Raw genomic sequence first — 20,997 nt, 5'->3', positions numbered from 1 at the left:
CGGCAGGCGGACTCTCAACCACTATGCCACCAGGGAAGCCCTGAAAACCATTCTTAATTACAATGTACCTGCCAGCTAAAAACAAATGAGCAATTATGTTTAATGGAAGAAGACTCCCAGCTCCCTTAGGATGAGGTTAAAAATGATTAAAGACAAATCATGGGAAATATATAAGCGCTGCCTGGCCTTAAATTGACTATGTAATCTTCTTCGCCATATTGCCATGTACCAGGGTATGTGTACCTCACATGACAGAGCCTCCTCTGAGGCTCTCATCCTTCCTGGCCTGGAGCAGCATATTTGCCATTCCACGCACTTACAATGTTACTCTATTTTATTCACCACTCCCTCCTAATGAAATGCACCCACATAGACATGCAAGTCATTTTGCTCACAATGCACAGGTAATGGGATGCTTCTGAGCCTTTCTTAGGGAACAATGATTTACAGCCAGCAGAGAGTTAGGCGGAAATTTCATCAGGTGCACAGATTCTTGATTGTCACATAATTTTTACAGTTAGCTATGAGGGAAATCTGGTTTCAAATCATGCATTTGGCTTGCACTCGAGGTTGGGGTGTAGGGACAGGAGTTAATTCTGTAAAAAGAGCACCTCTTTATTTAACAATACCAATTATAAGAAGGAAATGCCTTATTCAATTCAGATGAATCATTTTAAGGATCCTTACACTTATTCAGTCTTTCAATTCTGAAACTGGGGAGAGGAAGAATGATTTGGAGGCCTAAGAATGGCATGGATAAGCTTGACAGTTTTTAATCTTCCTTTACCCTCTGATTTTTTTCAGGAGAAAATTTGACTAGATTATAGTTTTAACATTTTTTTGTATCTCTGGTCTGTTACGTATACGTTAAATGCCTAAAAACTGATCTGAGGAAGGAATTATTGTGAAGATAATCTAATGTTAAAAATTTAATAGCCTTGAAAAAAAAAAGTAATTTGAGTCATTTACTTTAGGCCTAGTTAGTGATTAAAGTCATAATAGGACCCCAAATCCTAGATTCCTAGAACTATGTTGTTTTCTCACAACCTATAGGAGTGTCCACTCCAGGCTACCAGGATCACAGATCACAGTCTGGAAGGCCCTTTGTTCATATTTACCTGAAAACATGCTTCCCTCCCACTCTCCCAAGAGCACACTGCCCGGCAGTTAAACACTCAGCTCCTCAGTCTGTTCTCCACATGGCAGCCAAAGCGGTCTGAGCAGAGGAAGACACTGCCCGCTGCAACCCTTGGTGGCCTCTCATCACCCAAAGAATAAGACTCAGACTTTTTACAAAGCCCTAGCTGATTTGACCCCTGACAGAGCAGTTTAAAACTCACAATGTCTGGGGGGATTTTAAAGATATTAAAAAAAAAAAAAAGTTCACTCCTTACAGGTGGAGAGTCAGTACAGCCTCAAAATGAAATGAGCTAGGGACTTCCCTCGTGGTCCAGTGGTTGGGACTTCACCTTCTGATGGGGCGCGGCGTGCGATTCGGTTCGGTCCCTGGTCAGGGAGCTGGGATCCCGCATGCCTCGGGGCCAAAAAACCAAGAAAAGGCAGTATTGTAACAAATTCAATAGAGACTTTGGGGATGGTCCACATCAAAAGAAAATCTTTAAAAAAAAGAAAAAAAAGAAAAAACGAGCTAGATGGAATTCTCTAATAAGCATCACCACTGAAACTCTCATTGCAATTCTAAAAATAATAGTTTTCTTTTTGTGGTGGTAAAATGTATTTGCAGCAGAAGTTCTTAGATTTTACACATGAGAAAACTGGATCTGTACCTGAACACTGAGACTCCTTAAAAGGCTCTTAAAAACAATAATTACCAAGCACTGAAGACTTTACATGGGATTTTTCAGGGAGAAGACACAGGGGAAAAAATGAGCCCATCAGTCACATTATTATCGGGTGGCTCCGGTATGACAAGATGGCTTTCCAGTGGGTGTAGATACGCTTCAGCTAATCATTACCTTGTCCAAGAAAGCATTTCCATCCTTTAGGGACCAGCCAGGAAGATTAGACAGCCTGGGACTGCAAAACAAAAGATTAAATTATCCTAAATAGATTATAATCCTCAGTGATTTCACGGTGACTGTACTGGCTCCATAAAGTGAAAAACAGTTTGAAATTACTGGCAGCAATGCCTACCCAAAATACTAATCAAAAAGATGAAAAATAACCATGTGGTATCAAGCTTAAGAATTAGTGGCAGTAGAACATTAAAAAGCCAAATAGTTTTGCGCTAAATTGGGAAAATTAAAAGAATGCTATGCAGAATAATAAAGAGGAAAAAGAATGATGAGACACTAGAGCATTGTACAGTTTTCCCATCACTGGCCCCGACTTCACCTTGCTTGTGTTTGACAACAAGCCTGAGGGGAAGGCCGAATGGGACCATTATATTGTGGATGACAAAACAGACTCAGAGGGGTCAGGTGTCTGACAAGAGCACTTAAGCTGCCTACCAGCCAGAATTCACCACAAATAAAAACCTGAATTCTGCTTGAGTCCACCTTCTGGATTCATTGCTTATAAATGAATTAGTCAACTTGTTACCCGCGGCTTGAGTTTCCAATTCTGGAAAATGAAGCTAGTTTTCCTAAGCGTTATGAAATACACACCTAAGTGAGTAATTTCTAGAAGGTGAGGTTAATTTCACATATACATTACATTAAAGAAGTCTGAATCAGAAATCATTCACTCTGGTAAGCTCAGGATTTAACTGTGTGCTATTGGTTGACCAAAACTGGAGGTTGAAAATGTAAATAACTCAGGAGAAAAAAAAAATGCTGGTAAAAAGAAAAACTTAACGATCAAGGTGATATATGAAGAAAAGCACACAGAAGTACAAGTTGGATGGCAAAAGGATTTAGCACTTCAACACAAAATTAGTCTGTGAAGTAAAAATTAAAGGCAAAGTATGGGCGTGGGACTAAAAGACTCTATAATCAGAAACCAAGTTAACGTATAGCACTGTATCCTCTCTCTAAAATAAGTTTATCAAATTCTGACTTTGTAATTAGGTGGTAGGTACGAAAGTCAAATTGAAACATAGATATGTGAATATTTGTCAATCTTCTAGGAAAGATTAAAAACCTGAATAAAATATACATGTATCTAATTTTAGAAAAAAAGTGAGAATTTAAGGGGTAACTTTTAATTTTGACATAATTACTAGCTCATAGAAAAGCTGTAAGAATGTAAGTACAATGATGTCCCGCATACCCCTTGCCTAGATTCTCTGTTTACATTTTCCCTTTATTAATCAAAAAGTGAGAATTTTTGCATTTCATTCTTGAGAATGAAAATTACTACTAGGAGAATCAAGTTTGGTTGGCATAAATTATACCTGAAAAACTTTTTTTAAAACTCTGGAAGCTTTCCCAGAAAAATACTCTATTACCATTAGCTGTTTAATTCCCATCTCATTTCAGTCACATATATACCTTCACTTATAGACTTCTTACTTCTTAAAAAATATTATTTACTACCAGATCAGATTAAAAAACCAAGCATTCTAATAAAAGTGTAATGACAAGACAATCCGAATACTGTTCTCATTTCATGCACACTAACTCTCTAAAAGAAGTTGTAAATATCCACTTCCCTTTACAAAGAGAACTGGATCAAAGGACATGCATCCTGTCTGTTCTCCATCAGACACACACAAGTCAACCTCCAAATTACAGATGACTGATTCAATTAGTTTTGTCCTCAACAAGTGATTAGAAATGGTACACTGCTTATGGGACTTCCCTGGTGGTCCAGCGGTTAAGACTCTGCACTCCCAATGTAGGGGGCCCAGGGGATCTGGTCAGGGAACTAGATCCCGCATGCTGCAACTAACAGCCTGCATGCTAAAACTGAAAAAAAAAGATCCCGCGTGCCACAACTAAGACCTGGTGCAGCAAAATTAAAAAACAAAAGAAGAAATGGTACACTGCTTATAAAAAAAAATTTTTTTAAGTAAAAATTTAAGGTATTGTGGTTTTAACTCTTGCTAAACATTTTTTTATAACATCAAAGCCTTCTATGAAATATCTGTAGTTATTCTGGATTTAAGAAATTGCTAGTAGATGGTACTGAATGCTCAAAGGAGAGCAAGACCATGTTATAGCAACAGTGCCAATGATAAAGGGGCACACAAATGCGTCATCAGATGGCAAATGGATGCTGACTACAGAGATGAAAATATTTTCTTACTGAGGACCAACAAGTTAATGACTAAACCACGAAGAGTTAGCAAACTTTAAGCTACCAAAGAGGAAGAGATTTATTACTTTGTTCCTAATGATTACAAAATTTGAGAGGGAACAGGAGTTACGAGGTGAAGACAGAGGGCGATTTTCCAGAAAGAGGGACAGGAAACAACCTCATCATTTGGTGAAGTACTGAAGGAGGATAAGGTATTCATCTTCACTCATTCATTAATGAATCTTGATTTATGTGTCGAGCACTCAGCTGCTGGTGATACGACCATGAGCAAAACGCGCCTGTCCTCCTGAGGGGCTAGGGAAGACAGACAGATCAAGTAATCACACGGAGAACAAGCTGTTACAAATGATGAGGCAGCACACAGCGCACAAGGCACCACTAAGTCTCCTAACAAGGGACTCGTCTAGGCAGCATCAAGACTTCCTTGAGTCTCTGAAGAACGAGCTGACATCTGGATGGTAGCAGAGTCAAGGGGAAACTGTGTCAAGGGGCAAGGTCTGGAGGGAATAAAGAAAGAAGACAGCTACAAGGCCCAGGACTTTCCTCCAACCATTATCACCAGGCTTTGGCATGGATATCTTAAAAAAAAAAAAAAAGGTTATCCAAATGAAATTTCAAGGAGGGTCCTATATATACCCTCCCCCTCAACCAACTAAAATGCCTTCTCTCTGTCCTTCCCATATAGAAACTGGAGTCATAAATGATCTGAGAGAGGAACTCCTGCTAAATAGGCTAAGGGAAGGTGGGTTCAGGGAGGGGTGAAGAGGCTTCCTGGCTGAAGGAACAATCTGTGTGACTGCTCCCAGGCAGGAGATAAGACTTCTTTGAAACTGAAAGAAAAGAAAGAGCAAGATACTAGAAGAGAGGCATAAAGCCTAATGTACCAAGACTGACTTGGCATTTATCCTAACAGCAATGGAGGGGACTTCCCTGGTGGCACAGTGGTTAAGAATCTGCCTGCCAATGCAGGGAACACGGGTTTGAGCCCTGGTCTGGGAAGATCCCATATGCCGCGGAGCAACTAAGCCTGTGTGCCACAACTACTGAGCCCGCATGCCACAACTACTGAAGCCCGCCCGCCTAGAGCCCGTGCTCTGCAACAAGAGAAGCCACCGCAATGAGAAGCCCGCGCACCACAAAGAAGAGTAGCCCCTGCTCGCCGCAACTAGAGAAAGCCCGCACACAGCAACGAAGACCCAACGCAGCCAAAAATAATAAATAAATTTAAAAGCAATGGAAAAACCACTGAAAGGTCTTAAACAGGTGAAAGACGAGATTAGATCTGTATTTCTAAAAGGTGATTTTGGAGAAAATTGACATCAAGTGCCTTCTGATAACACGTACCATCATTTGTGTGGTATTCCTACCGAAAATAGTAACCCCAACCTAATTATGAGGAAACGTGAGACAAACCTATATTGAAAGATGTTATATAAAATAATTGGCCTGCACTCCTAAAAATGGCAAGGTCATGAAAGACATAGAGACTGAAACTCTTCCAGATTAAAGGAGATTAAAGACGTGACAAAATGCAATGTGTGATCTGGATTGGATCCTAGACCAGTAAGTTATTTTTCTTTTTTGCTATAAAAGGCATTACAGTGAAATACGAACTGGTATAACTTGGGAAATGTAAATAAGGTACACAGCTCAGATACTTGTATAGTATCGATGCTAACTGATTTTCTTTATTGTACTGTGGTTATGTAAGAGAATGTCCTTCTTCTTATAAGACAGGCACGTAAGTATTTAGGTGGCAAAGGAGCACGGTGTCTATCTTTCAAATGGGTCAGAAAAAACTACATGCATATGTAATATAAAGAGGCAGTGATAAAGCAAATGTGATAAAATGTTAGTAACTGGTAAGAGTAACTGGGAATTGTCTGTAACTATTCTTGCAACTTTTCTGTAAATCTGAAGCAATTTCAAAATAAAAAGTTACACAAAAAGAAGACTCTGGATTCAGACAGGGGCAAGAACAGAATTGAAGGAACTGGTTAGGAAGCTTTACCAGTAATGCCTGTAAAAGAGGATGATGACTACCACAGTAGCCCTTAAGAGAAGTAACTGGATTCTAGAGCTATCTAGAAGGTAAAAATGACAATGCTTAATGAAAGGTTGGATGTGGGAAGCGAGGAAGGGGGCATCTAAGTGAACTCCCAGCTCTCTGGCTTTTATAACAGGGTGCCATTCCCTAAGATAGGGCAGCATGGGGGGAAACCAGGTCTGGGAGGGTGTACTCTCCTCTTCTGGACCAAGTCTAATCATAAACTCAGTTTGGGGTATGGTGAGTTCTGAAGTGCTTTCAAAGGCACATCCGAGGAGAGAAACCGAGTAGGCATTTTGGATTTATGATTATGAATGTGGAACTCACATGTGGAACTTAACTAAAAATACACATTTGTAAGTTACTGTCTGGATGGTTATCGAGGCCCTGAGCATTTATCTTTTATTTTTTAAAATTTATTTATTTTTGGCTGTGTTGGGTCTTTGCTGCCGCACGTGGGCTTTCCCTACTTGCGGCAAGCGGGGGCTACTCTTCGTTGTGGTGTGCATGCTTCTCATTGTGGTGGCTTCTCTTGTTGCGGAGCACGGGCTCTAGGCACGAGGGCTTCAGTAGTTGTGGCACACGGGCTTAGTTGCTCCGCAGCACGTGGGATCTTCCCGGACCAGGGCTTGAACCCGTGTCCCTGCCTTGGCAGGCGGATTCTTAACCACTGCGCCACCAGGGAAGTCCCTCTGAACATTTATTAAATTCCCTTGGTGGAGCCTCTGTGGCCAAGCACTGAATACTAAAGAATTCTCATGTGTGATGGCCAGTTAGAGGAAAATGAATCTCCAACGTAGATAGAAGAGAAAGATTCAGAGAAATAACGAAAACCAGGACTGTATTATCATGGAGGAGAGTGATGCTGAGTGGCTAAGGAGGGTGAGGATGACAAATGCGTATTATAGCTAATGACATGGAAGTCATTTGTGATTTACTGAAAGATGTTCTGGTGGTTGGTGGGGGCAAAGCAGACTGGGAAGGAGTTAGGAATGCTGAAGGGGAAAGTGGGGTTGAGAGAAGGTTAAAAAGATTTTTTTTTTTTTTTTACATTTTAAGTTAGAAGTGACAGCATAATTAAATGGGAAGGACTGAGTCAAGATGGAAAGATTCAAGATAAAGGAAAGATTACAATAGCGAAATGATGCAGAAGGAGAGAAGGGTTGAAATCCAGAGAAGACAAAGGGATTCATTCCTATGACAAATATTTACGGAGCAGCTATTGCATGCCAAGAACTCTTTTAGGCACTGGGAATACAGTGGAGAGCAAACAAAATCTCTGCCCTTATAAAACTTAACTTTTAGTGGAGAAGAAAGACAATATATAAACCAAGTATGTATATATGATGTAATGAGAAGTGCTCTGAAGACAAATAAAGCAGGATGAGGGGACAGAGAGGGACCGGGGATACTATTTTAGCCAAGTGGACCTCCAAGGTTTCTGGCCTGAGCAAATGAAGACAATTTTTGTAAGGAACTGCCATGGGCTGTTAATCATCCCATTAGTATAACCTCCCTCTGAGAGAAAAACAATGACAAGGGGAAGAGAGAGTAGAATTGGATTCTGTATTCACTTGAGAATACAGAATTAGGTAAAGACAGGAATGAACAGGAAAGGGAAAACATGTAGCTAGGACTGTGTGCCCAACTCAGGTTTTGAACACCTAGATGATTCATGACCCTGCAGAGCATGTAGGCCCCCATTTGGGAACCCTCGGCATACCCTGTATTTTATTTTCTTTAGTAATTATCACAAGTATATAGCTATTTTTTGTACCACAAGTATAATTAAATCTTCAACTGTGTAATTCTTTCTCCTCTGACAGACTATAAATTCCATGAGGAAAGAAAAGTTGTCTTGTTCATGTCTGTATCCCCTGATCTAGGACACTGCAGATTCTTAATACCAAGTGAATGAACATTTTAAGCTTTGGAAGGAAACAGACAATGATATCAGGCTATTTTAATAAAAAACATGCAGTCATTTTTGTTGAGAAATATATGACACCTACAGTTCCTAAATCAACTCTAAATACATTTTTTTCCCCTTCTGGATAATATCTATGGATGGTAAAAGTATTTCTAAGTGCTGGATGTGATTATAACTGAATTTTATCATCTATGCATAAAATGTAATCTGGAATTAACTCTGACCTTGTCCCCATCACCTTACTGTATCCCTTATCTCAGAAAAAAGTCAATCGTTGATTTTTTTTTTTTTCTTTGCGGTAGCGGGCGGCCCCTCCTGTTGCGGAGCACAGGCTCCGGACGCACAGGCTCAGCAGCCATGGCTCACGGGCCTAGCCGCTCCGCGGCATGTGGGATCCTCCCAGACCGGGGCACGAACCCGTGTCCCCTGCATCGGCAGGCGGACTCTCAATCACTGCGCCACCAGGGAAGTCCCAATCGTTGATTTTTAATTCTACTTTTCCTAGATGGTTCACAGGGTTATCAGTATGATAATCATTGCACACAGTGAAGTCTTCAGCAGTGAATGAGATACATTAGATGGTTTAACTAGCTCGTTATGCTTTTAAGCTCTTAAATCTGCTTTAGATAGCTTTTCTGTCTCCCCTCCTTCATGCGGTATCACTTTTTGCTGCTGGGAGTATATCTGCTTCTAAAAGTTACCCACTTCTTTTACAAAGTGCTGCTTCTAAATAACAGCAAGCTGGAAAACCAGTCTCCTAGACAAGGTCTTAGTAAGAGTAAACAGTGCTGCCTGTAGGCCTGGGGTAATCTGTCTACTTTAAGACATGGACTTAGGCTTCATGTAAGATTCTATGATATCTACAGCTGACTAGTATGAAAATAATGCATAGATACCTATCAAAAAGAAATGTCAGGCTCTATGATGTCAAGTCCCTGCAAAGGCAGTTAAATGATTCTAAAATTCAATTCGTGGGGCTCATCAGTTGACCATTTATCAGCTCCTACATGAATTAGCAAGAAAGATGAAATATATATGACCTCACTTGCACTGAGTAGTTGCAGGAACATTTAACAGAAGCTCAGAAGAAGTTATAATAAAGAAGTCAATCAATAAATCAATACAACACTTTCTATCAACCCAGCCAAAGGAAATTATTTTGATGAAGAACATTTTTAAGGGAACAAAGTAAACTTAGGACAATACACAAGGTAGTGGTCATCTTGATGCTATTGTGTACCATTTTTCAGCAAACCAAAGCTCATTTTGTCTCGGATGCATCAGCACATACCTTTGAACAAGTGGCAAAGGAAGGAAATTGAGGGTGGAAGTCATGTCCAGTCCACAGTCCAGCATAATGGTGGTTGATTTGAATTTGAGCACATTGCATGGTAAGGTTGGGTGCCCTGACAGGCAATACTGAAAAACAAACAAACAAACAAATCACTTTTGTCAATAATCAGTTACAGAAAAAGCCTAAAAAATAAAGTGAATTAAATAAAGCTGATCATCTTCTCTCATTAGAGCACTGTGTAAATTCAGCTAACTTTCTATATGGCTTCCTCCCTTTTACAGTGCTGGATACTACTTCCCCTAGCACTCAGCATCCTCAAAAATCTCAGATCATACCCAGTTCTTCGCGGGGTACCAACTTACATCTCAGGAAAGTAGAGTTTTGGAGGGGCCAAGGTTATTCTAAACAGAAGGTTTCCTGGCTGTAGTTTTCTGCTCCACTCTCACATGACACTTGCAAATTCTCACTATGCTGTCAGACCTAAGTACTGTGTAAAGTCAATAAAATTCTAAGCTGGAACCTCAAACTGTGCTACAGGTTAGGTTTGCTCCTCTGTAAATAAGTCGGGTGACTTTCCTCCAAGAGGAAATGCTTGGGAAGGGTTAACAAACAAGCATCAGTAAGGGGGTGATGGCTCAGCCTTGTCAGAAGAAATGACTCCAATGGACAAGTGACTTCCCTGACGTGCAGACACTAGGCAGGAGTGAAGGACACCCATTCCCAACCAATCAAGAGCCTCTTGCCTGTGGCCGCAGTCCTCAGAAGTCAAAGGGGCACAAGCCACAAAGGCGTATTCAAAGGGGAGTGATGAAGCAAACCAGCACACTGACCTCAAACATCCCTCAGGTCCTCCTCAATGGAGTGGGGATGACAGATACGCCACATTGAAAATTATTTACATGGGATGGACCCTGTGTCACCTTTCATAATTCGACTGCTGTTCTGAAGACAATGAATGAAAGAAGAGAGAAAAGACCTTTTCTCCCACTTCTCTCTTCTTCATTCCGTAGAAGCCTCCCTTGAACAGCAAAGCCCAGAAGATGGAGGGGTCAATGGTTCCCATCTCCTGACAGACACATTCTTTCGGATTTAAGCACAAGTCAGGGTAGCGCGACATCAGTGCTTGCCCCCACACGGCCACCGCAGCACACACCAAGTCTTCATTGCGCGTTGGTTCTGTCACTCGATAAATTTCCTAGTTTTCTCCAGAAGACATTACAGGAACTGATGAGTTTTTAAAACTGCAGGTTCTAAAAGGTCAGGAGCCAAGAAATTGTGAGTATTTTGCAACCTTCTTTTTTGGCCGCACTGCATGGTTTGTGGGATCTTAGTTCCCCGAGCAGAGATCGAACTCATAGCCCCTCACTGGAAGCACAGAGCCCTACCCACTGGACTGCCAGGGAAGTCCCTTTCGAGCTTCTTTATTCCAAGTTTGTGAAAGATAATTATATTTCCCAATCCATAATTCACAACTCATGGCCTGAAAGGGGACATGGTTACTTACAATGAAAACAGTAACAAAAAAAATACTAAAAAGTCCAGGAAGCATGATTTGGTAATTATTCTTTACCTAAGTTCATTCTTTGATAGGTATCAGAACTACAGGAAAAATTTTCCTACTAATCAAAGCAGAGCTATTCCTACCCCACCCTTCTCCATCTGGTTCCCTATTGCTAGCTTGGTCTTTATCCCTATCTAAGAATTATGTATTTGTTAAAGAAAAACTATCTCAAAATGAACACAAAGCACCCTGTTAAACCTGCCCCAAACATGACAGAGGACTTTCCTATATTTCCCCTTTATAAAGAAAAAAATCAGATACTCAGAAAAACCTAAAAAGAAAATAAATGAAATGTATATAATGGTTATTTCTGGGTTTAAAGATTATGGTGTAATTTTCTCCTTTCAGTTTTCTGCATTTTCCAAACATCTGACAATGAGCATTTACCATACTTTTATAATCAGAAAAAAATATGATTAAAACAAAACTGAAAATTTATCCAGTCACACTGAATGACAAAATCTTTTTTATCTTCATCTTTAAATCATGGATAACAAGTTGTAGCAGAAGACAGAAGATGGACATGTAAAAGCTTCTGCTCAAAAGATTTCAGGCAAAGGAAGTTAGCCAACAGACTTTACATTTGCTCCTATCGTCCAAGGATAAAGAAAGGTGAGGAACACTTTATAAGGGCCATAACTGAATGGGAGAAACATTTTCAGAGCATCTACTGAAAGAGCGCCAGACCTTGATCTCACTAGCTCCAATTTTATGGATCAGGAAATTGAGTTTTACACAGTTTGAAGGGCTTGTCTGAGAAGAGAGAGCCAAAGACACACAGCAAGGTCTCCTGACTCCATAGATCCCACTTGTGCTTCCCAAAGTGCACTGCTCACTTTGTGGGTCAACTCAGTCTGCTGAGACACAGAGTAACTGTCACCAGTAAATGAGGCATCTGGCAAGGTTCCCGAAGTTTCCCTGGCTCCAGTGGTGCTCTTTGCACGTTTCTAATATGCTGCCTACAGTCACCAAGCAGATTATAATCTAGCGAGAGGTAGGGACTAATACACAAAAACATTAAGTAATCATGTGATTTTAATTTTGCAATTAGAAATAAATATGACAGAAAATTTGAAAAATACCAGAAAGAAAAATATTACCCACAGCATTTCTACAGTCCCTGTCTTTTTTCATATTTGTAAAAGCTATAATTTTGGTGCACTTATTGCTCTGCATGCTGCTTTTAAGATTCATGGCTGTGTTTTGTCTATGTTGCATATCACTTCATTTTATTGGCTGCCTAAGTAAATATACCATCACTTGTTTAATTATTCTCTTACTGTTGAACATTTAGGGTTGCTTTCAGTTGCTTTATTACAAACATGGCTGTGGTGATAACTTTAGTGCTCAAGGCTTTTTCCATATTGGACTGTTTCTTCAGAGGATTCCCAGAAGTGGCATTAACTAGGTCAAAAAATATGAGCATTTTATGGCTTTTGAAATATGCTGCCAAAATGCTTTCCAAAAAAGGCTGTGCCTATTTACAATGTCATCAGGAATATAGCAGAAGATCTGTTTCACTGCTTATTCCCATCAGCATTATGGTCAAAACCATCTAGAATCTACACCAAAATGCCTCTATAATGTTGGTACATGTTAGTAGCAGCTATCTAGGAGCAATTAAATGGCCCTAAACAGGAAATCAACTACTTGATAAATGAATTAATTTTGAGAGGCAGTTTGAAGCAATGATTTAAAGCAGGGAGTTTGAAGTAAGACTGCCTAGGCTCAAATCTTGGTTGTGCTCACTACCGTGTGATTTGGAGAAAGTTACTTAACTTCGCCAAGATTGAGCTTCCTTATCTGGAGGATGCAGTAATAGAAGCTACCCTCCTAAAGTTGTGAGGACTAAATGAATAGATACAGAACCTGACACACAGTATGTGCTCATGGTTGCTATAGTTATAAAATCATTAAGAGGCTGAAGAGGTCACCTAAATATTTTTTTTGGGGAAGGACACCTAAGTTTACAGGATTTTAGAGAAGAAATTCTATTCTGTGTGGCATTCACTAATGTTTTAGACATCTGTGTATCCCATAAGACTAGGTAAAGGGAATGAATAATTTTACAAATATTTTTCTATTGCTAGTTTTCCCTCCAGGAAGATACAGTTACTACTGAGTACAGAAGCGAATATTGTAGCCAACATGAGGTTTTACAATTTTTATTTTTTCTAGCTTAATAAGCACACAGCAGTGCTTTCATGTTAATTTTATTTCTACTTAATAACAAAGCAGATTTTTCTGTGTAATAATTTATTACCTATATTTCCTCATGTACCTGCTGATTTCTTTTTACCACTGAATAAATCTGGTTTCAGAACTTATATATGCTTAACATATATAAGCATTGTTTATATATTTTGGGTAAAAATTTTTATCAGTTATACTTAGTACATGTATTTCTCATTCTCTTACTTTCATTTAAAAAAGTTTTATTATGGAAAATTTCAAACATACAGGTAAGCAAAATTAGTACAGTAAACTCCCGTTACTCAGATTTAACAACTATCCATATTCTGCCTTTCTCTTTGTTGCTTTCTTTTTTTTAAAAAAAATGTATTTATTTATGGCTGTGTTGGGTCTTCGTTTCTGTGCATGGGCTTTCTCTAGTTGTGGCAAGCAGGGGCCACTCTTCATCGTGGTACGCAGGCCTCTCACTATCGCGGCCTCTGTTGTTGCGGAGTGCTCCAGACGCGCAGGCTCAGTAATTGTGGCTCATGGGCCCAGTTGCTCCACGGCATGTGGGATCTTCCCAGACCAGGGCTCGAACCCGTGTCCCCTGCATTGGCAGGCAGATTCTCAACCACTGCGCCACTAGGGAAGCCCTGTTGCTTTCCTTTTGATACTGACACACTTCTGAGGAATAGCTATTATGTTGACAAACCAATCTGATCTCTGAAACTACTGTTTTCATAAATAGTCCTAAAATGATCTCTTATGCACAACTGGGACAAAAACATGAGTCCATTTTCCTAAATGTCCTTGCAGAATTCATTAAAGGCAACTCCTTTCGCCTTTAACTTATCCTTGGTTTTCAACACCTGAGTCCTTTAGTAGTTTGAATATATTTCTGAAATCTCTATTCTGTCCACTGGATTTTTGTTTTTGTTTTTTGTTTTCACCTCAATGCTGTAAAGTTTTTACTTTGTAATATTTGAAAATAAGCTAGAATGACTAGACTTCAATTCTAAAAAAAAAGTTTTTCTAAGGATGTAAATGGAAGCTACATTTAATCTATATATTTAGTGAATGCTGCCATTTTTACTATACAATAACATTTCTCTGAGTCAGGTGCAATGCACTGCTTTCTCTTTTATTAATTTTATTTTTTCTTCCTTTACAGTTTAAAATGTTGTATTCCTTTAGCTCATAACCAACAAGTCAATTATCATTAACATAAATATGTCTGCTTTTCAATTTCTATTTAATTTCTGCTCTGAGTTTTATTGTTCTATTTCAAGTTTTATCTGTTATACTTTTTAAATTTCTGCAGTTAGATGTGTAGCTGATTAAAATATGCATTCAGGTTACAGACAGCCCTGTAAGTGATGCTCTGGATATATTTTACAAGTTTACATTGTGTTTTCAATTTACCCATTTCTAAATACAATGAAATTTCTATTGTGATTTCTACTTTGAGCTACAAAAGAACTGTGTGCTGTGTGTGTGTGTGTTTGGTTTAACTTCCAAATATAAAGGTGGAAATGGTTATCTTTTGGTTACTGATTTCTAATTTTCTTGTGGGCAGGGAACAGATTTTATAATACTTTTTTGATATTTATTGAAACTTGCTTTGTAAGTCTGTACACTGTGAATAGCTGATTTTTACAAATGATCCAGTGTGCATGAAAATTGGAAATATATAATCTAATTGTTGTATACAGAGCAGGTTAAGTTTATTATCTTATCTAAATCTCCTATATCCTTACCTACTTTGAGTCTTAGGAGAGAAGAAACTGGCAATTTCTTTTTGTAATTCTGTCATATTTTGCTTTATACACCTTGAGGCTATATTGCTAGGTACATAATGGTTAGGATTAATACTAGTGCAAGGTTTACCATTATGTAATGCTCTTTGTCTTAAAATCTATTTCTAGATTTATTTCTAAATAATATAGCTACACCAATTTTTCCTTCAGTCAACAGTCTTCTTTTTTTTTTTGCGGTACGCGGGCCTCTCACTGTTGCGGCCTCTCCCGTTGCGGAGCACAGGCTCCGGACGCGCAGGCTCAGCGGCCATGGCTCACGGGCCCAGCCGCTCCGCGGCATGTGGGATCTTCCCGGACCGGGGCACGAACCCGTGTCCCCTGCATCGGCAGGCGGACTCTCAACCACTGCGCCACCAGGGAAGGCCAGTCTTCTGTTTTTTTAAATGAAATTTTACACATATACACACACAGTTAAAAATGAATCACCAATTTGAGAGGCAACTACTTTTGACTCTTACAGCTATTTCTTCTAGTTACCTCTGTATTTCTCAATAATATTGTTATCCTGTTATTTCTTGAGTTCTTGAATTTTAGTTGTTGTTGATTTTTTTCTACTATGGAAGCTATTTATAAATAGATGAAACTTTGCTATGGTCCGTAACCAAGATATGTACAAAAGGATTCCCTATCACATTTGAAGCAATGCACATGAAGGCAGCTGCCAAATTCCTTGGACTGGATAAAAGAAATTTAAAAGGAAAGAGAAGTTTTTTTTTTTTTTTTTTCGGTACGCGGGCCTCTCACTGTTGTGGCCTCTCCTGTTGCGGAGCACAGGCTCCGGACGCACAGGCTCAGCGGCCATGACTCACGGGCCCAGCCGCTCCACGGCATGTGGGATCTTCCCAGACAGGGGCACGAACCTGTGTCCCCTGCATTGGCAGGCGGACTCTCAACCACTGCGCCACCAGGGAAGCCCAGAAAGAGAAGTTTGTGTAACAGATTCATGTACTGATCAACACCATCATTAAAGCAACTTGTCATGGTTCAATTCTCAGTGTTGCTTTTTCCCTCAGTGCTATGTAAATAAAAGAAAGATATGTCCTAACAATAGTACTGTAGAGTCAATTAATTATTTTACATTATTTTTCACAGTTAATGATTATTTACTATCATTTTAACCAATTTATTTGTTCACCAATCCTTCTTGTATCCCATTTCTTGGGTTCAATTCCCTTTTTCCTGAAATACATCCTTTAGTCTACTTCCTTTAAATGGTGTTCAAAATGTAAACTCTTAGTCATTATTAGTCTGGAAATTTCTTAATTTTGAATTTACCCCTCAACAGTGATGGTGGTGGAATTATAGGGTAGCAAGTTACCTTAGAACGGTAAAAATACTAATCCAACTGTCTTCTGGCATCTATCATAGCTGATGAGAAATCTGCTGCCAGTCTAACTGGTAATCCGTTATAGGTTGCTATTAAAATCTATTTCCCATTGATGTTTTGATCTTTCATTAAGATGTACATTGGCATGATTTTCTTTTTTTGGGGGGGGGATTATACTTTTAACATATAAAGACTCATCTTTGACAACTGTGAAAAACACTGTCAGTCATTATCATCTTGAATACGATTTCTCCTCCATTCTTCCTAGTTTCTACTAGTGGAATGCCTATTAAATACTCATTGTAATGTTTCATTTTACTCTCTGTCTCTGTAACTAAATTATCCTTTCATATTTTGCTTTTATAGCCCTGTACAGTGCATTCTGGATACTTTCCTCAGCTCTATCTTAATTTGCTAATTCTTTCTTATTGGTGTCAAGTCTGCTATTTAACTCAACTTTTCAATGACTGCTTTTCATTTCTAGAAGTTCTCTTTAAAAAATAGCATCTTGCTCTTTTCATAGGTTTGATATCTTCGTATATGTCTTTGGTCATTTTAACGTTTTAATTTTAGAATCTCCATCAGATTGTACAATTGTCTGAAGTTCTTGGGAGTCTTGTTATGTTTGCTGATTCTAACTCATGGTGGATTTCATTACTGTTGTTTTAAAATTCTGGATGGTGAGCCCATCTTTGGTGGGGCTACATCTGTGGGAATTCTATGTAGAACAGGTTGAGGCAGGTCCCCAAGAAGTATCTTGAGATCTTTAAGTTGATTTCTCAGCTTGAATATTCGTACTTATAGGGGAGCATACAAATCAGACTTTCACACTCTCAAAGCACCGGCACAAGCTCCTTGCACAGACAATCTTCCTTATTGACCTCTTAAGCAAGCAAATGGTATTTTTCTAATACTCCTTTCATACGTAGCTCTTGGGGGTTTCTGGTTACTGATTTTGAAATGTGTTTCTGAATATTACAATGATTACTAAGAATACTCATATTATGACCTCAGATTTCAGCAAATCTAACACTTAAAAAGCTGTTATGAACACAAAATGACAACCAGCCAATCCAGCCTCACAGAAATCTTCAAAAGCAGTATGAATTACTGTAAACTTCAGGAAAAAAACCCACCACAACCACAAAACACAAACACAAAACAACAACACAAGAATTTGGCAAATCAACTATATCTCATAAAAAAAATAAAAAATAAAGAATTTGGCAAGTTAGTACATTTGCTAAATTTGGCAATTTCATCATATGGCAAATTTAATTTTAGTGAATTGCCTTTGAGAAATATTTAAGTCTGTCTTTTGCAGAAAGAACCATGGACTAAAACATCATATATGTTCTTCTCTTTCCTAGTCTTATTTAAAATAATTATAATATACATAGTTATTATGATATGGTATTTATTAAATGTCAGGCACTCTGCAAGAACTTTACATTTAATTCCTTTAATCCTCCCAGGAATGCTATGAGGTAGGAACTATATTCCCATTTTACAGAGGAAAAAAATGAAGCACAGAAATTATGAGGTCCCAAAGCTGTAAAGGCTGTGCCAGGACTTGAACCCAGACGAATGAGATCCAGAGAGAGTACACTTCACCACCACAGCATGCTATGCTACAGAGAGAAAGGAATTGTCAGAGACTAAGAAAAATTTGCAGAGATGATGTGCTCTAAAAGGCCATACTTTGAGTTGATAAGAATATAGACTGAATTTATAAGCTAGTGAACAAAGAAAATTAGTTAGCTGGCTAATATAAGGTAAAGCAAAGATTAAATTATTAAATATGTCTGCAATCCATCATAAGCAGTAATTTTCTTTTGTTGAGTTTTCCCTTCCATTCAAAAAAAGAAACAAACAAACAAAAAGGTGATAAGATTCTCTCACTCTAAAGCAGTTTTACTGCTGAAACTACCTTTAAATATCTGTAATGTAACCTATAACCTTTAGGTTGAGTTAATGCCGAAAGCTGTTTAATCTTGTTCAGGAGAACTGTACACACCATAAAGGAACTTTTTTACAGGTAAGAGTGTTAATGAAGTAAGTTGTAAATGACATCACATTTTTTTCCTATTTTTCTCCTTTTTCTATTTAATCAACACATATATTCACTGTGGAGACCTATGAGCAGAGAAAAGAGGTTCAGTTTTCTTTTCTCTCTGGCAGTGGAATAGACTTTGGTTCTTTCTGATTCAAATATAACATTAAAAAGATATGTCTAGCAAATTGATTTTTATGTAATGTTTTGCTTCCTGGCACAACATCAGAAAACCTATCAGCATAATTCACACATAAATGAATACAGGGAAAAACAAATCTTAAAAGATTCCAAAAATGTATTTAAAAAACTCAACATCAATTCAAAGGCAAAAACTCTTACCAAACTATAAATAGAAAAATATTTCTTTAATCTGATAAAGGGTTCTAACCAAATCCTACATCATAGTTGATGATGTAGCATAAGAAACAGTTCCCTCAACGTCAAGAACAAAAGGATACCCACTATGACTGCTTAAATTTAATACTATACTGGAAATGATATATAATGCAATAAGACAAGAAAAATAAAGGATAAAATGATTAGAAGTGGAGAAATAAAATGTCACTGTCCACAGATGATATTATTAGAAGACATTCTGAAGGAAACCTATTACAACTAATAGGAGAGTTCATCAAGATTGCTAGATAGAAAAAAATCGATGTACAAAAATTGAGTTCTTACATGCCAGCCATGAACAATCAGTAAAAGTAATAAGAATTAAAATGAGAATACCATTCATATGGCAAAAAATTAAATGTATCATAAAAGAGAAGTATAAAATCACATAAAAACTTTTAAAAACCTATAAAACTCTCCTTAAAAATAATGTTAATTGGAAAGGAAAATAAACTCTTGTTAAAAATAGAAATAAATAGGTAAGAGAGATTAAGAGGTTCAAACTTCCAGATGCAAAATTAATGAGTCATGGGTTTGAAATATACAGTGTGGAGGATATAATCAATAATTATATAATATCTTTGTATGGTGACAGATGGTACTAGACTTATCATGGTGATCATTTTGAAATATACAGAAATACTGAATCACTATGTTGTGTAATGGGAACTAATAGTTATACGTCAATTATACTTCAAAAAAAACAAACAAACAAACTCATAGAAAAAGAGATCAAATCTGTGGTTACCAGAGGTGGGGGTGGGGAGAGGAGGAATTGGATGAAGGTGGTCAAAAGGTACAAATTTCCAGTTATAAGATAGGTAAGTACTAAGAATATAATGTATAACATGATAAATATAATTAACACTGCTCTATGTTATATATGAAAGCTGATAAGAGAGTAAATCCTAAGAGTTCTCATCACAAGGAAAAACAATTTTTCTATTTCTTTAATTTTATACCTATATGAAATGATCAGTGTTCACTAAATTTACTGTGGTCATCTTGTGATATATGTAAGTTAAATCATTATGCTGTACACCTTAAACTGATACAGTGCTGTATGTTAATTATATCTCATTAAAACTGGAAGAAAAAAAGGTAAAAAACAAAGGGAAACTTAGCTGAAAAAAAAAGACTCTGAGACAAATAAAAGGTGAGAGAATTCATTGCCAACAGACTGTGTTACAAAAATGTTAAGGAAGTTCTTTAGAAAGAAGGAATATTATAATAGAATCTATAAAAAAAGTGAAGAACTCTGAAAGTGGTGAAAATAAAAGAAAATATAAAAAGCTACTTTTCTTTTAAAAATTGTTTAAAAACATATTTAACTGTCTAAAGGAAAAATGGTAACAACATATTGTGGAATTTATAACATGTATAAAAATAAAATGTGTGAGCACCACAGCACAAAGAATGGGAGGGAGGACTTGGAAGTACACCGTTGTAACGTTCTTACGTTATACGTGAAGTGAGCCAATTCCTTAAAATAAATCTCTCTACTAAAAAAAAAAAAAAAATCAGTTCTCACTAATCTACTTTGGAAATTAAGAATCATATGAGGGCTTCCCTGGTGGCGCAGTGGTTGAGAATCTGCCTGCCAATGCAGGGAACACGGGTTCGAGCCCTGGTCTGGGAAGATTCCACATGCCACGGAGCAACTAGGCCCCTGAGCCACAACTACTGAGCCTGCGCATCTGGAGCTTGTGCTCTGCAACAAGAGAGGCCACGACAGTGAGAGGCCCATGCACTGCGATGAAGAGTGGCCACCGCTTGCCGCAACTAGAGAAAGCCCATGCACAGAAATGAAGACCCAACACAGCCAAAAATAAATAAATAAATAAAATTAAAAAAAAATCATATGAAAGAGTCAAGGGCTATGATTAGCTAAAAAATATTAAATAACAATGATTAGAGAGGATTTAAGTTTTCTGGTATTACAACTTACTATAATGTAATTAACAGTAGGATGTTGCACTAAGATAGGTAATGGACCAACGGAAAAGGAATAAACAGTCCAGAAAAGAGGCACATACATGTCTAGGACATATGATAAAAGTACCATTGTCAACATATGGTGCTGGGAAAGTTTGTAACCCATTTGGAAAAAATTATTTCACACCACACAAAAAAATTAATTCCAGATGCCTTAAATACTTAAGATATGAAGACA

General features: G+C 38.0%; 1 protein-coding gene across 3 annotated transcripts in view; it reads right to left on the bottom strand.

Moving 5' to 3' along the window:
- Window positions 1-20,997, bottom strand: part of INTS9 (integrator complex subunit 9) — a 110,744-nt gene that overhangs the window by 69,642 nt on the left and 20,105 nt on the right. For 2 of the 3 annotated variants that reach the window (XM_029203250.1, XM_029203248.1), the window contains exons 2-3: window positions 9,490-9,617; window positions 1,977-2,037 (exon numbers count right to left, since the gene is read on the bottom strand). In XM_029203250.1, the coding sequence (XP_029059083.1) occupies window positions 1,977-2,037; window positions 9,490-9,617 (189 nt within the window). Of the gene's footprint in view, window positions 1-1,394; window positions 2,038-9,489; window positions 9,618-20,997 lie in introns of those variants that run through there. The other variant, XM_029203249.1, reaches the window with a different exon arrangement.

This window comes from Monodon monoceros, unplaced genomic scaffold (assembly GCF_005190385.1).
Source record: "Monodon monoceros isolate NGI ecotype Baffin Bay Population unplaced genomic scaffold, NGI_Narwhal_1 Super_Scaffold_5, whole genome shotgun sequence".
In the NCBI taxonomy this organism is placed as follows: domain Eukaryota; kingdom Metazoa; phylum Chordata; class Mammalia; order Artiodactyla; family Monodontidae; genus Monodon; species Monodon monoceros.
The sequence above is the reverse complement of the archived record's forward strand: the minus strand, read 5'-3'. Positions and strand labels throughout refer to the sequence as shown.